The sequence below is a fragment of the Lolium rigidum genome, chromosome 6 (genome assembly GCF_022539505.1).
Source record: "Lolium rigidum isolate FL_2022 chromosome 6, APGP_CSIRO_Lrig_0.1, whole genome shotgun sequence".
Classification (NCBI taxonomy): domain Eukaryota; kingdom Viridiplantae; phylum Streptophyta; class Magnoliopsida; order Poales; family Poaceae; genus Lolium; species Lolium rigidum.
In genome coordinates this window covers 76,633,173-76,648,238 of record NC_061513.1, presented here as the reverse complement: position 1 = coordinate 76,648,238, position 15,066 = coordinate 76,633,173, and the positions used below count along the sequence as shown (strand labels likewise).

At 48.4% G+C, this 15,066-nt stretch overlaps 2 protein-coding genes across 2 annotated transcripts; one reads left to right on the top strand and one right to left on the bottom strand.

The window, feature by feature from the left end:
- The first annotated feature begins 733 nt into the window (after positions 1-733).
- Positions 734-11,081, top strand: LOC124668386 (nucleobase-ascorbate transporter 12-like). Its single transcript, XM_047205537.1, has 10 exons — positions 734-1,193; positions 1,280-1,377; positions 1,472-1,642; positions 1,789-1,889; positions 2,593-2,728; positions 2,825-2,875; positions 2,986-3,273; positions 3,582-3,816; positions 3,941-4,227; positions 10,552-11,081. Exons 1-10 carry the CDS (start codon positions 734-736, stop codon positions 10,771-10,773), a joined length of 2,049 nt encoding a protein of 682 aa, XP_047061493.1. The 3' UTR covers positions 10,774-11,081.
- A 655-nt stretch (positions 11,082-11,736) lies between these two features.
- Positions 11,737-14,090, bottom strand: LOC124662821. The gene is made up of 4 exons (XM_047200614.1): positions 13,971-14,090; positions 13,424-13,872; positions 13,041-13,320; positions 11,737-12,902 (listed from the first exon to the last, which is right to left on the bottom strand). The coding sequence occupies exons 1-4, from the start codon at positions 14,088-14,090 to the stop codon at positions 11,868-11,870; spliced, it is 1,884 nt and encodes a 627-aa protein (XP_047056570.1). The 3' UTR covers positions 11,737-11,867.
- Between the last annotated feature and the right edge of the window lie 976 nt (positions 14,091-15,066).

Below are 15,066 nucleotides of genomic sequence, written 5' to 3'. Positions count from 1 at the left end.
AACGATCGTCGTCGCGTGTGAACAGTTAATCGCCGGCGGTAGTCCTCGACGGGACATAAAACGCCATTAGCGAGCTTGACGCTATCCCCGGTTAAAAAATGCGTCGGAACCGCTGGAGGTACCCAGACGCAAATGGTCGCACTGGGCCACATCGCGTCCGCGGGCCGACGCAAACGGATATTCCGGACGTCCGAAATGCGTCGGCCCGCTGGAGGTGCCCTTAGATTGGCAGCGCAATTATTCAGTGGAACAATAAGTCAAAAAGCTAGTACTGCACCGTACAATGGCATATCTTGCACAACCTCACACAAAGTACAGAACTAGTATTGGCAATCTCAGCCTGTTGAGCGTGCTACGGCGCTAGTGACAAAAGGAAGAAACAACGTCCGAGTACGATCACACAGCCGCGCGCGCCCACTCGGGCCGGGGTGGCTGACCGAGAAAACCTCACCGTCACGCCGCCCACCGTGTGCCCCAATTTTTTTCAAACGCGCGCCACACGCCCCCCCGCAGAGCGCCATTAACGTCCACTGACGCCGCGGGCCCCGCAACGCCCACCGCAAAATCTCCGCCTCCGTCTCCGCCCGCACGCTCGCGCGGCTCACTACGCCTCCACCTCACTGCCCTCCGCCACCCCCAGCAGCACACACACCACCACTCGCCTCTGCCTAAACCCTCGCATTCGCAGCCCTTCCCCAACCTAAAGCGCCGGCGGCGAGGCCCCGCCTGCGCCATGGCCTCCTCCTCCGGCGCGCTGCCGCCGTCCCGCCGCGCGCGCCCGGGCCCCTGGCCCCCGGCGCCGCCGCCGCAGCCGCAGCCGCAGCCCCTCTCCTGGGCCAAGCGCACCGGCTTCCAGGCCCGCGTCTCCGGCGAGTCCGTCTCCACCTCCACCCCCACCTCCGCCCACGCCCCGCTCCCCCGCCCCGCCGATCTGGAGTCCGGCCCGCCGGCCCGGCCCACCTCCGCCGCGCCGCCCCCTCCCGCCACCAATGCCAAGCCCCAGCCCCCACCACATCACCGCCAGCCGCAGCCCCCACCAGCGCCCCCCGCGAGGGCGCGCAGGAGGGATTCGGACGGAGGGCGGCCGAACGGGCAGCAGCCGCTCCCGCAGCTGCAGGAGGAGGGGGAGGAAGAGGGTGCGCCGCAGCGGGCGGCGCACGTCAAGTACGAGCTTCGTGACACCCCCGGAATACGTAAGCACCCCAAAATGTAAAACTGAAATCGCTCTGACGACTGTCATTTGTCGCGCTAATGCAGAGCTTTTTGAGCTGTGTTGCAGTTCCGGTAGCGGTGTTTGGGTTCCAGCACTACATCTCCATGCTCGGCTCCATCATCCTCGTCCCGCTGGTCATGGTTCCTGCCATGGGCGGCTCGGCCGTGAGTGCATTGCTGAACTGTTTCAAGCCCCTACACTACAGCTGTTTCACGGGTGTGTTACTTACTACGGGTTATCTGCATTCATATATCGTAGGATGACACGGCAGCGGTGGTGTCGACGGTGTTGCTAGTCTCGGGGATAACCACATTGCTGCACACATTGTTCGGAACGAGGCTGCCGCTCGTGCAGGGGCCATCCTTCGTGTACCTTGCCCCTGCGCTTGCGATTATCAACTCCCCTGAGTTCTTCGGGCTCAATGACAACGTAAGAATTTTCTATTTTGATCATTTGTGTTATGGTGACGCTGCCTGGATACCATGCTACTGGCACATGTTGTAGTGGGGAGCTTGTGATATTTCATTTAGTGCACCTCTTGGCGGATTAACGTAATGTGTTCCATCGCATCGCAGAACTTTAAACACATAATGAAGCACCTACAAGGAGCTATCATAATTGGAGGTTTATTCCAAGTGCTGTTGGGATATACGGGCCTCATGTCGCTATTTCTAAGGTTTGTGTCCCTTTGCTGCTGATAAGACGGCCCATTATCGTCCATAGCTTTCTGCTGCCGCTTGGCAGGTCAATATGCTAATAGGATTTTGCCATGCACACCTGATTGGCCTTGGTACTGAATCGGTAGAGATTTGAAGTTGAAAGATGCATGCTCGTATATCGCAAAATCTGCTCTTCGAATTCCCTTTTTTACTTCGAAATGTTTATATTTCAAATATAGAAACAGAACTTTCATGTAGATATATGGTGCAAACAATACTCATGAACATTGGATAATATCAACCTCCGTAAACGCCTTAGTGGCACTTTCGAGTATCATAGTTATGAATTTGTCTCTATGTGTTAACTATTGTTTACAACTGTTCTAGTTTGAGTATAGGGCTGCATTTACTTATCAGCTTGTGCTTTTAGGTGAACTGGTTGTTTCATACAAGTATGCAACTAAATATGCTATCAGAGCCATTATGACTTCAAGATCTATCTTGCACAATTTAAAGTGAAAAATAAAAAATGTAACCCAACATAGTTCGTGTCTTGGGCCTGAGGGAGCCTAGATATATCTAGATAGCATGATATCTGTTTGTATGATTATTTTGTAGACTAATGAGATGGACTTGCGTGGCATTGTGAGTTTGTGACCATCGTCCATCAACCAATCTAACCTTATATTTCTGTTTTATATTTCAATCTATTCATTTCAGGTTGATAAATCCAGTCGTCGTCTCACCAACAGTTGCAGCTGTTGGCCTCTCGTTTTTCAGTTATGGGTTCACTAAAGTAGGGTCATGTATAGAGATGGGTGTTTTGCAATTTTTGATGGTCATTATCTTTGCACTAGTGAGTACACAGTAAAACCCTTGTTAACTGAAACGGAAAATAGTGTGCATTATAAATAGTTTGATGCTGACTATTTGTGTATTTCTCTTGGTGCAGTACCTCCGAAAAATAAAATTATTTGGGTACCGGGTGTTTCTAATTTATGCGGTAAGATTTAGCTAATAATATTGATGGTATTGTCTTAATTTATGCTGCATGGCAGTTATTGTGAATCCATGATGTGCTAAATTTTGAACTATTGATGCTGCCCCCCTTAGGTTCCTCTCGGTCTTGGGATCACATGGGCTATTGCTTTCGTTCTGACAGCAAGTGGAGTTTTTAGCTTCAAAGGTTGTGATGCAAATATTCCCGCTTCAAACAATGTCTCAGCCTTTTGCCGGACGCATGTATTGAGGATGAAATCGTGCCGTGTAGACACTTCACATGCCTTAAGAGCTTCTCCGTGGTTCAGATTTCCGTATCCGTTACAATGGGGCACTCCAGTTTTTAATTGGAAAATGGGCCTTGTGATGTGTCTTGTATCAGTAATCGCATCAGTTGATTCTGTAAGTTCAGAATTACTTTTAACCTTGATCGTATAAGCTTTACTTTATTCCGTTTTTCTTTCATAAATAATCTTGCAATGTATTACATTCTTTTCCGTAGATAAAAACTTATTGGAATCTACACCGTAAAAGGTGTATATCCCTTAGTAACCATCAACTTGACATAAGCTGCCTTCTCAGACATATATGTTGCTAGGTTACATGAAATTTGTCCACTCTGTAAACAATATTACTGATACTGCCATTAGTTGTCCATCATGATCCATATTCTTCTATCTCTAATAATTCTTCTGTCAATTTGACGTAAGGTTGGTTCCTACCATGCATCATCTTTGTTTGTGGCCACAAGACCACCAACAGCTGGAATTGTTAGCAGGGGTATAGGCGTTGAAGGTGTCTCTACAGTTTTGGCTGGCCTGTGGGGAACAGGAGTTGGGTCAGCAACAATAACAGAGAATGTACATACGATTGCTGTGACTAAAATGGGTAGCCGCAAGGCAGTTGGATTTGGTGCTATTGTTCTTATAGTTCTCTCGATTGTTGGTAAGCAATCACTTGCATTTTTCTCAGTGTAAAAAGTTCTCACTCAATGTTGGGAAAGCAAACATCACTTGGTTTATAGCATGAATGGTTCTTTCTTACGATTGTTCTTGTATCTCATTTGCAGGCAAAGTTGGTGCTTTCATTGCATCTATTCCTGATGTTATGGTTGCTGCTCTCCTTTGTTTCATGTGGGCCATGCTCTGTGCTCTTGGCTTGTCCAATCTTCGTTATGGTGCCACAGGAAGCTCCAGGAACTGTATTGTTGTGGGGCTAGCATTGTTTTTGTCCTTGTCAATTCCATCATACTTCCAACAGTATGGATTACATCCTAATGCAAACTCATCAGTTCCAACCTACTTTCAGCCATACAATGTCGCATCGCATGGACCTATACACACTGGATTTGGCGGGGTATGTACTGAACTTCCCATCTTCTGCAGAATTTCGTTTCACTGTCTGCTGTTAGGCATATTTGCACTATAGTCGACAATTCTGTGGTTATATTCTGGTGAATAGAAAAATATGCAAATTATAGTGTCTGACTAGTAGACAGACATATAGGGCTAGTTTGGTTGGAGTCCTCGGCTCCGTGCCTGAGCTGCTGGGCAAATATGGAGCCTGACCTGGGCCTGAAAAAATCAAAATAACTGCCTGGCCAGGCTAGCCTGAGATCGACGCGTTTGGTTTGTGTCCACAGCCTGGCCAGCTAAATCTGCATTGTCAGCCCATAAATAATGATTGAACCATGACTTCATTGGACAGCACACATGAGACAGTGTCATTAGCCTGGCTGCAACGTAGCCTACGCTGCAGCCAGGCTAATGACTCTGCCAGATGCTCTACAGGCCAGGCTACTGCTTCATTGTTGAGGATGCCAACCAATTAACCTACAGGCAGGTCTCAGGGAGACTCTTTGTGAGGCCTCCAACCAAACAAGCCCTTAATTTCATCAGGAGTAGTTTTAGAAAGAAAAAAAACTGCTATGCAATTGGGGACATAAGGATAATGCAAATAAAAAGATATAGCAAGAAAAGTATAAATAAGTGGAAATTAGCCAGAAACAGAAAAATTAGCTCAGGCGGACTGGGAGATATAATTCAACTGAAAATTAGTCCGGTTTGTTTGTTTTAACTTTGAAGGTTACTTCAATGTTCGTAGTGTAGATGTTCACTACACTGGACCTTAGAGTAATAACTAGAACCCTTCATTCCACAAAAAAATACAGTGGCTCACTAGTAGAAAAACAGATATTTAGTTTCGATCAGGAGTAGTTTTGGAATAAAACTAGTATACAATTGGAGACATAAGGATACTGCAAAAGAAAAGTGTTGGAATCTAAGATTAGTGTAATAGTACTCTAGTAGAGTCTAGAATGCTCTAGGGGAATTGGAGATTAGTAGTCTCCTAGGAAAGTCTAGAATATTCCAGTAGTGTGCTAGAATCTAAGTTAGTTTATTAGCAAAGTCTAGAGTATTCTAGGGAGTGTTAGTATAGTAGTAGTGTCTAGACTATTCTAGTGTATGAGTTAACATGTAAGCCTAAATTGAGCTATATATATGAGAGGGTGTGGAGGTCCAAGTGACCAACCCATCCACAATTTCCCCAAAAGCCTACATGGTATCGTAGCTAGAGGCGGTGATGGTGTGTGCTACGGGCTGCCCGTAGTGATTCAGGTGGAGTGAGGTGGAGTTCCGCAAAATCCGGGGGAAATACAACGAGACGGCGAGAGGAGTGGAGTGCTGCCCGGGTAGAAGTGTTGATGTGAGCCTGCCGCAGAGGTGCGGAGCCAACCGTCCGCAGCGTTCGGAGTGGTGGTGAATCTTGCAAAGTTCGGTGTGGTGGTGAAGGGAGCAAGCTTGGGTGAGGTGCAGTGCTTGTGGCTTGCGATGAAGAGGAGAAGCAAAGGTGCTGATTTCGCGTGTGCGAGTAGAGGACGGAGGAGAGACCTAAGCTGCGTGTGCAGCCGAAGAAAGATCCGGAGGGGTCAAGAGATCCGCAAGAGTAGGTCAAATATAGCGAGAGAAGAGAAGAAGCACATAAGTCTGGTTTGTTGGTGATTTTCAGCAATATTGATCAATGGGGAGAATCAAACAATTGAGAAGCTACTTGAGAAAATGACTCAATTGCTCAAGGAGATTGAGAAGTTGAGACAATCAAGGGAGAGTGCGAAATTCCAAAACAAAGTGGAAAAACAACTGTCCTAGGAAATTGTGTGAATCTTGCACAAACGAAGAAGCAATCTCAAGTCGGGCTCCGCATTAAATGGAACTTGTTCAAATTCGATTCTGGATTCGGGAGCATCAGCACATGTCACGGGTAAGTGGAGTGAGTTTGCATCATATACTCCACATCCACCCATGCATAAAGAGACAATCCAAACAGCCGATGGAACTTATCAACTCGTGAAAGGGGTCGACACAGTGAAATGCACTCCGTCCATTACATTGTCTTCTAGTATTATATGCTCCATCGTTTCCGGTGAGTTTGGTGTCTATGAGCTCTTTGGTTGATGATATTGATTGTCGAATAATTGCCGATCGATATAATTGTATAATTGAAGAGAGGAAGACTGGAAGGAGGCTTGGGATAGGTGTGAGACATAAGGGATTGTGGTACTTGGATAGAAGGGAAACCGATGAAGCGTTGTGCACTCGCTCTCACAGCTTGTTACCAATGATGATGAGGCAAGGTTGATAATCCAACATTGTCGATTGGGCCATATGTCCTTTGATACTATGAGTAAGATATTCCCCGAAGAAATGAAGAAGGTGGACAAAGAAAAACTTGTGTGTGATGCATGTGAGTTTGGAAAACACACCAGGACATCATATGTGAGTCGTGGATCTGCGGAGCACGTTGCCCTTTGTACCGATTCACTCGATGTATGGACTTCCCCGGTGGTCTCTGTTAGCGGGATGAAGTATTTTGTCACCTTCATTGATTGCTACTCCCGAATGACTTGGATATATCTTCTGAAACATAAAAGCTTACATGCTTCAAGGACTTCTATGCATATGTCCAAAATCGCTTCAACGCTAGTATTCAAATTATCAGGACAGATAATGGGACGGAGTATGTGAACAATGAATTTGGCAATTTTCTTTTCCAAAAAGGAATACTTCATCAAACTTCATGTCCCGATACTTCTCCACGAATGGAGTAGCTGAAAAGAAGAATCGTCATCTCGCTGGAGGTGGCTCGATCACTTATGTTTACCATGAATGTGCCCAAATTCTTGTGGAGTGAAGCGGTTATGATCGCTACTTATCTCATCAACCTGGATGCCCTCAAGAGTGCTTGGGATGAAGACTCCATATGAAATGATCTATGGCCAAAATGAGTTCATCGTTCCGCCAAAAGTGTTTGGGTGTACTTGCTTTGTTAGAGACCATAGACCTTCGGTGGGAAAATTGGATCCTCGTGCTCGTGAAGTGCATCTTCATTGGATACCCATCTCGGACAAAAGGGCTACAAGTGTTGGAGCCCTAGTGAGCGGAGAACATTTGTTAGCATGGATATGACATTTAGAGAGTCTGAGCCGTTCTATGGAGAGAAGACGGACCTCAGCTCGTTGTTTGACTTTGACTCTCCTAGCACAATCGAAGCTAGTCGAGAGTGGGAGAGTGAACTTTTGAGGACAAAGGAACATGAACCATCCAGAGTTGTTGTTGGTTCAATTCCATCTCCTACGAGTGAAGAGAGATGGACAAAGCCAAATGAGGAAGAAAATCTAAGGGTGTCTACAAGGAGACAAGCTACAAGTGAAGAGAGATGGAGAAAGCCAAACGAGGAAGAGAACTTGAAAGTGTATACACGGAGAAAATCGCAAGCATGAGCAAGCAGCAACAACAGAGTTCCCACGACAAGTGACACACGAGTGCAGGGGAGCAACATGTGCAACAACGAGTTCCCACGACAAGTGACACACGAGTGCGGGGGAGCAACATGCTCCAACAAAGTGTTGAAGCCGATGAATTGTCCGATGACGCAGGTCCATCTATTACGAGGGATTCAATGGACTTGCCCATTGCCTTAAGAAAAGGAACCCGAGCTGCAGCCTAGAAAACCTCCAAATGGGTACCGGGAGGAGCATGACATTGCTAATTATGTATCATATGCATCTCTATCTACGAACTACGGGGCCTTCATCGCATCATTGCAACTCGTGGTGATCCCGAGAGATTGGAAAGAAGCAAAACAAGACCCAAAGTGGTACGAGGCCATGTTGGAGGAAATGAAAGCTCTTGAGAAGAACAATACATGGGATCTTGTTACTCTTCCAACTGGAAAACGTCCGATTACTTGCAAATGGGTGTATTCCGTGAAGCAATCCCTAGAAGGGAAAATAGAACGATACAAGGCAAGGTTGGTGGCAAGGGGTTACGAGTCAAACATATGGGATTGACTATGACGAGACCTTTGCGCTCGTTGCAAAGATGAGTACTATAAGAACTCTTATTTCTTGTGCCTGCTAACTTTGGTTGGCCCTTGCATCAGCTCGGATGTCAAGAATGCTTTCTTGCATGGAGATCTTCGGGAAGAAGTTTATATGGACATTCCACCTGGCTTTAGTAACTCCAACACCCGGGGAAGGTGTGCAGATTGAAGAAGTCTTTATATGGTCTCAAGCGATCACCAAGGGCATGGTTTGATAGGTTCCGGAGAGCCATGCGCAATATGGGTTACAAGCAATGTAATAGGGATCATATCGTGTTCTATAGGCATTCAGGGCGTCGTATTACCATCCTTGCAGTTTATGTGGTTGACATTGTTATCACTGGAGACGATAATGGTGAAATAAGCCGGCTGAAGATGAGATTGAGCAGAGAATTTGAGGTTAAGGATCTAGGACAACTCAAGTATTTCTTGGGTATTGAGATTGCGAGATCTCCTAAAGGAATAGTTATCTCTCAACGGAAATATGTGTTGAATCTACTCAATGAGACCGGTATGCTTGGGTGTCGGCTCGCTTCAACTCCTATTGAGCAAAATCACCAGCTATGTGCTCGGTCGGAGATCCAGCTAATAGAGAGCGCTACCAACGGCTTGTTGGTCGACTTATCTATTTATGCCATACGAGACCCGATATATCTTATGCCGTGAGTGTGGTGAGCCGCTACATGCATGACCCAAGAAGTGGACATCTAGAGGCAGCTTATAGAATTTTACGCTATCCGAAAGGAAGTCCCGGAAAAGGTCTATGGTTCAAGGCCAATGGGCACTTGAGTGTGGAGGGATATTGTGACGCTGATTGGGCAAGTTGCCTTGATGACGGAAGGTCAACATCGGGCTTTTGTGTCTTCGTAGGAGGAAACTTGGTATCTTGGAGGAGCAAGAAGCAGCATGTGGTCTCAAGATCAACTCGCAAGCGAGTATAGAGCAATGGCGGTGTGTTTGTGTGAGATGTTATGGATGAAAGGCCTCCTATCGAATTGAAGCTATCGCGGAGAGGGCCATTGAATCTTTGGTGCGACAACAAGTCAACAATAAACATTGCTAACAATCCCGTTCAGCATGACCGAACAAAGCATGTGGAAATAGATCGATTCTTCATTAAAGAACGGCTTGACGAAGGAACCTTGAAGTTAAGCCATGTAACCTCTAGAGAACAAATAGCAGATTGTCTAACCAAAGGATTAGGTAGTAAGGAATGTTTGTTGGCATGTAACAAGATGGGAATGATAGATATCCATCGCCCATCTTGAGGGGGAGTGTTGGAATCTAAGATTAGTGTAATAGTACTCTAGTAGAGTCTAGAATGCTCTAGGGGAATTGGAGATTAGTAGTCTCCTAGGAAAGTCTAGAATATTCCAATAGTGTGCTAGAATCTAAGTTAGTTTATTAGCAAAGTCTAGAGTATTCTAGGGAGTGTTAGTATAGTAGTAGTGTCTAGACTATTCTAGTGTATGAGTTAACATGTAAGCCTAAGTTGAGCTATATATATGAAAGGGTGTGGAGGTCCAAGTGACCAACCCATCCACAATTTCCCCAAAAGCCTACAAAAAGGTATAGCAAGGAAAGTATAAGTAAGGGGAAAGTAACCAGAAACAGAAAAACACAAAATTGCGCCTCCGCTTTGACTTCTCATTTGACACAACATGTACACCATTTTCTTTGGCAATTTGCTACTGATAGACACGCTCCAATTGAAAATTAATCTGAAAGTAACCAGAAACAGAAAAACACAAAATTGCGCCTCCGCTTTGACTTCTCATTTGACACATGTACAACACTTTCTTTGGCAATTTGCTACTGATAGACATGCTCCAACTGAAAATTAATCTAATCAGTTAGTTTTAACTTCGAAGTGCACTTTAATATTTGTAGTGTAAATGGTTACTACTGTGGGCCGTAGAGTGACATTCATAGAACTGTGGTTTGTGATCGGTCAGTGGCCATTTCTTTTACAAATTTAATGCTTGGTTTGAGCGCCAAAATGCTATTTGGGTGGTGGTTCTGTGTACTTTCTTGCAGCAAAGAACAGAGTGGCCATGAATCATATTTATAGAATTATAGATATGATGACATGATATATTCGATCATGTTCGCATTTCATTTGCATGCATGCTTTTGTTTAGTATGCAGTACGTAAACTAATCTGGGGTTCCCATTTTCTGTTCGAAAACTGAAAAAACCCATTCACAAAAGTCAAAAGAAATATAGCACTATCCATCAATATGTTTTGCCTTAACTTATAAGGTATTAATTGGGATTCTTTATTTCATTGCATCTCAGGTAAACTATGTCCTCAACACTTTACTGTCACTCAACATGGTCATTGCATTCCTGGTTGCTGTCATACTTGACAATACTGTCCCTGGCGGCCGCCATGAGCGGGGGTTGTATGTGTGGTCAGAAGCAGAGGAAGCCACGAGCGAGTCATCTTTTATGGAAGACTATGAACTTCCGTTTAAGATAGGGCGAGCATTCAAGTGGGCAAAGTGTATGGGCCTATAGCACATCTGCGCCCCAGACGTGCTTGCGAGAGAATTGGTTTGTCATGTTTCATGACAGAGCGCGAGGTACTGAGTGTATATATTCCGAATTGCTCTTTAGGTTAGTTATATATGGTCCTGATGCTTAGATGCATCGACAAATTTTCCGATCATTATATAGACTACTATGTATTATAACTGTTAGATTTTGCTCTTCTGGTATTTAGTAGCTTTAGGCATATGATATGTATAGGCGTTAAGTGGTCTGAACTAAACCTATACCCTGTCTGCTTTCTTGTTAGGCTTAGATTACAGGAGTCTGAGGTCTTACTCTTGCATATCTCCGCATGTCCCTTTGGCCTTGAATTTGCATCGCAGGTATAGTGTTGCCAGCATTTCTGTCATCCACCTTTTCTCATCTGAGCAATATATGTATTCCTTTTATCTGGCCGGTGGGCTTGGGTCTGTTTTGCCGAGGCTTCAGATGCTTGGCCGCTTCAGCTCTCCCTTCGGAACTCTAGAGTTGTCGACGCCATTGGTATGCAAGGAGTTCTTCAGAAGTGCCAGCAAGCCATTGGTAGCTTACAACAGCTTGAACGCAGCAGCACGTTCAACGAGTCACCATGATTACGGTTGGCGTTGGAGGCAACACACGTGACATACACTAGGATGACTCACGGAACAAAAGATGTGTAGTGAGATTGCTGCAGAAGCAAGGTCACACTTAGCTATCATCATGAGTGTCGCGCATGCCCTTACAAACAGCGTGGATCGGCCAGGGGCCCCGAAATGGGGCAAGGCACGCCAGACGAGTGCTTAGCTGCAGACACTACTGTCAAGACCACAACACTCAAACACTGGCTGTTTCAGACTTTCAGTCTCCTGCAAGCTGCACAGGGTCGCACTACGCATGAAATCGGCGAAAAGTGATTCAACTTTTCTTTGTCTTGGGCGAGGTAACAAGGATGTAAAACAAACAGAGGCATCTTTATCTTCACTGCCGATGATGCTGCCTGGTTGTGCTTGACAACGCTGCAGAGCATGCACAACAACATTGTTATCGGACCACAGAAAAAAGTCGACCAACAACACTAGCTACACATCAACAAACACACGCTACAGCATCCACTTATTAGTGACGGTGTAATCGCAGGCGCGCTGCATGAACAGATCAGCATCTCCAAGAGATCTTCCCCTCCTCAAATCTTTGGGAAGTTCTGGAATTCCAGAAAGAAGAGAAGCGGCCCCTATAGTGAAACCTGAGCTTGGTGGAACGCTGCACCTACCAGAAGCATGGGGATCATAGAACAGCTTTGCCGAAACCCCTGCATCACCATCATCCCTGTAGGCGTGGTGTCTCAATCCGAGCTCAAAATCACAGCCATTACTTCTTGGCATCATCTCGTCCTCCTCCAGGAACGAGTACGTCGGCAACCGGAACAGGCCCGGGCTGCAGACAGGGATCTTCACGTCGACGTCGTCCTCCCTCTCGTCGTCTCCCGGGGCCGGGAGGGCCAGGATCTCCTGGCGAGGCGTGCTCGGACTGCTCCGTTTCTCCGTGAGCGAAGAACTGTCGGCGCCATCGACAAGACTTCCATGGTCATGGTCATTGCAGCTGTGGTAGTCCTCCGGCGCCGGGAGAGCCAGCATTTCCTGACGAGACGGACTTGAGCCCCTGTACGAGTTGCTGCCGTCGTCGTGGTAGAGACCCTCTTCTGCGCGGTACTCGTCCCCCGGCGCCGGGAGCGCCAGCGTGACCTGGCTGGGCGGGAGCGGCCTGCCCAGCTTCTGCTGCAGCGAGATCCTGGCGCGCTGCAGAGCCTGAAGAACGCTCTCCACATCGATGTCCTTGGTGCTGCTTGACTGTTGGCATGACGCTGTGTCGAGCTGGTCGTGGAAGCGCGACGAGCTCCAGTCGGAGACTTTGCTGACGAGGGTGTCACTCGAGGGGCTCGACTTGTGCCCGGAAGTGCCAGAGCTCGTGTTGTGGCTTGGGCATCCTTCTGAATTTGCCTCTGAAATGGCAGCATTCTGTGCGCGGCCGCGGCCGTGCTGCTCGCCGGCTTCACGACGCTGCCCGGCGGATCCTTCTGACGTGTTTCCGGCAATGGAGAGTGTTTTGCCACTTGATTTTTCCTGCACAACGTCGGCCTGAAATTCGGAGAACAGAATTCCGGATCAAATCGATAGTACTGTCGGGAATAACCATCTTGTCGAATCTGAGATTCTGGGCAAGAAAAGATCCAGGTCTCGTCATTCATGGTACTAGTTGATCGCTAGTAACTGTACCTTGGGCGAACTCCTGTTGTCGTTGAATTTCTTCTCCCAGTCCCTCTGAGCTCTCTCCTCGGCCTCGTACTGCCCGATGAGCTCGGCCTGCTTCTCCAGCACCCTCTGCATCTCCCCGCCCTTCTCGTGCCTGATCACGTACTGACCACCACCATCCGCTGAACTCCGCTCGTCTTCACCCACCTCGCCGTCCAACTCGGCGCGGCCATCGCCGGCGTACGCCGCCGATCCATCTCGCTGTCCCTTCCGACTCCCCGTGAGCACCGCGTCGGAACTCCCACTACTGGACAGAACAGAAAAGAATTGCAGAATGTCAGAACTGGACAGAAGAGTTCAATGGCTCACGATCGACGGATCGAGCACCAATATTTTAGTAGCAGGACCTGAGCTCCTTTCGCTTGTTCTTCCGGCAGGACTGGCCCATCCGGTACTTGGGCGAGGGGTCCTCGGCGGCGAGGAGGTAGGCGTAGCTCCGCCGGTGCCGCTGCCTGAGCTGCCTGGCCTTCCGCGGGCTCACGCTGCGCCCTTTCCACGACAGCCCGCCTGCAACCGTCCCGGACGTAGCGTCGTCATCTGCTTCGCTCTTTGCCGCCGCCGCCGGCTCCTCGTCCTGCTCCTCCTCGGCGTTGGAGCGGGCCGCGTCGCCGCCGGTGGTCTCGGCGTCGCGTGGGCGTGCTTCCTCGCTGGTGCCGTCGTCGTTGTCGGAGCCCGCGTCGGTGAGGCTGCCGCAGAAACCTTTTGATTCCAGAATGGCTAGCACCTCGGCGGCCTCCTGCTCCGCTTGCCGCCTCTGCGCTGTCACCGCCCGGACCTGCTCTTCCAGCTCCGCGACCTACACGAGGCGCGCGAATCAGTGACACTGAAACTGGCGGCAATGCGCGCGCGCATGGCGGCCTGGCGGCCGAGCGTGTGTGTGTGTTGAGCACGTACCCTGGCGGCGAGCTGGTCGGCGCGCTCCTTGGAGGCGCGGGAGACGGACCGCTCCGAGAGCAGCCGCGCCCGGAGGAAGTCGATGGTCATGGGCGCCGCCGCCGCCGTAGAGTCCGCCATCTCCGCGCTTCGTCCACACTCTTTCTCAAAACCTCGGCATGCTAACGCTGCGCTTCTCCTTCCAGTCGCGATGGCGGCCGGCCACGGCACCGTCTTCTCCTGCACCGGCGGCGAGCGAGCGCACAGGCACCGAGCTAAGCTGCGCGTACGTAGTGAAGTGGAGTAGTGGACTTCCGCATTCCCGGGGCGCGGGGCTACAATACTAAACTCCCAGTCACGTCACTCTACTTGGTTTTCTCGTGCTCGTCCGAACTTATTTAGTTTTCCGCGAAGCACCACGCACGTCCTGCTCGATCGGCTCGTCCCCACGCGCGCACCGACAGACAGAGTGTAGCGGTCGTTGCACGAGGACCATGAGCATGAGATCGATGAGCTGACGGCGAGCCCCAGCACCAGCAGCGCAACGGTATATAGCTAGCTGTTCCATTCATCTCCCAGTGTCAAATGGCGATGCCTCACCCTCACCTATCGATCATCACGCTCGGTCCTCCTTTGGGGTATTTTGGCGGTTGTTGTTTAATTTTTAGATTTACAGGGAGACACCTCCCCAGTTCCATTTATATCATAAACTAAACCAGTGTTCAGAAACATTCAGAATTCAAACTGAAAATGCGAAACCAAAGCCGCATCTTTTAAACGGATCACCCACATGCCAGCAAAAGCACGCCAACCTCTATCCAAAAGCCACACGACATTACATTACACCAACATCTAAACACCTCTTTTTGCAAGCTATCTGAAGCAAATCAACCCAGTACGACATGGACCGAGGAGAGATGTTCCTTCAGGTAAGCCAGAGAAGCTCTCCCACCATGCGCAAGCTTTGAGGCAGGGGTCCAAGAGGAAATCCAATCGAAGCTGATGCACTTCAGCTTGACATCAGTGCCAGTGGTGCCTTGATGAGTTTCAGCAGGGCCTCCATAAACAGGTCCACCTCCTTCCAGGTTTGATACTTGAAAGGAACTTTCCAGTTCCT

Bases quoted from the DNA above. Each gene is read 5' to 3' on its own strand.
- LOC124668386 (XM_047205537.1), top strand. From the start codon at position 734: ATGGCCTCCTCCTCCGGCGCGCTGCCGCCGTCCCGCCGCGCGCGCCCG. The intron at 1,194-1,279 runs GTAAGCACCCCA...GCTGTGTTGCAG, and splicing joins TCGTGACACCCCCGGAATAC to TTCCGGTAGCGGTGTTTGGG. The intron at 2,876-2,985 runs GTAAGATTTAGC...TGCCCCCCTTAG, and splicing joins GGGTGTTTCTAATTTATGCG to GTTCCTCTCGGTCTTGGGAT.
- LOC124662821 (XM_047200614.1), bottom strand. From the start codon at position 14,090: ATGGCGGACTCTACGGCGGCGGCGGCGCCCATGACCATCGACTTCCTC. The intron at 13,321-13,423 runs GTCCTGCTACTA...TCTGTCCAGTAG, and splicing joins AACAAGCGAAAGGAGCTCAG to TGGGAGTTCCGACGCGGTGC. The intron at 12,903-13,040 runs GTACAGTTACTA...TCCGAATTTCAG, and splicing joins ACAACAGGAGTTCGCCCAAG to GCCGACGTTGTGCAGGAAAA.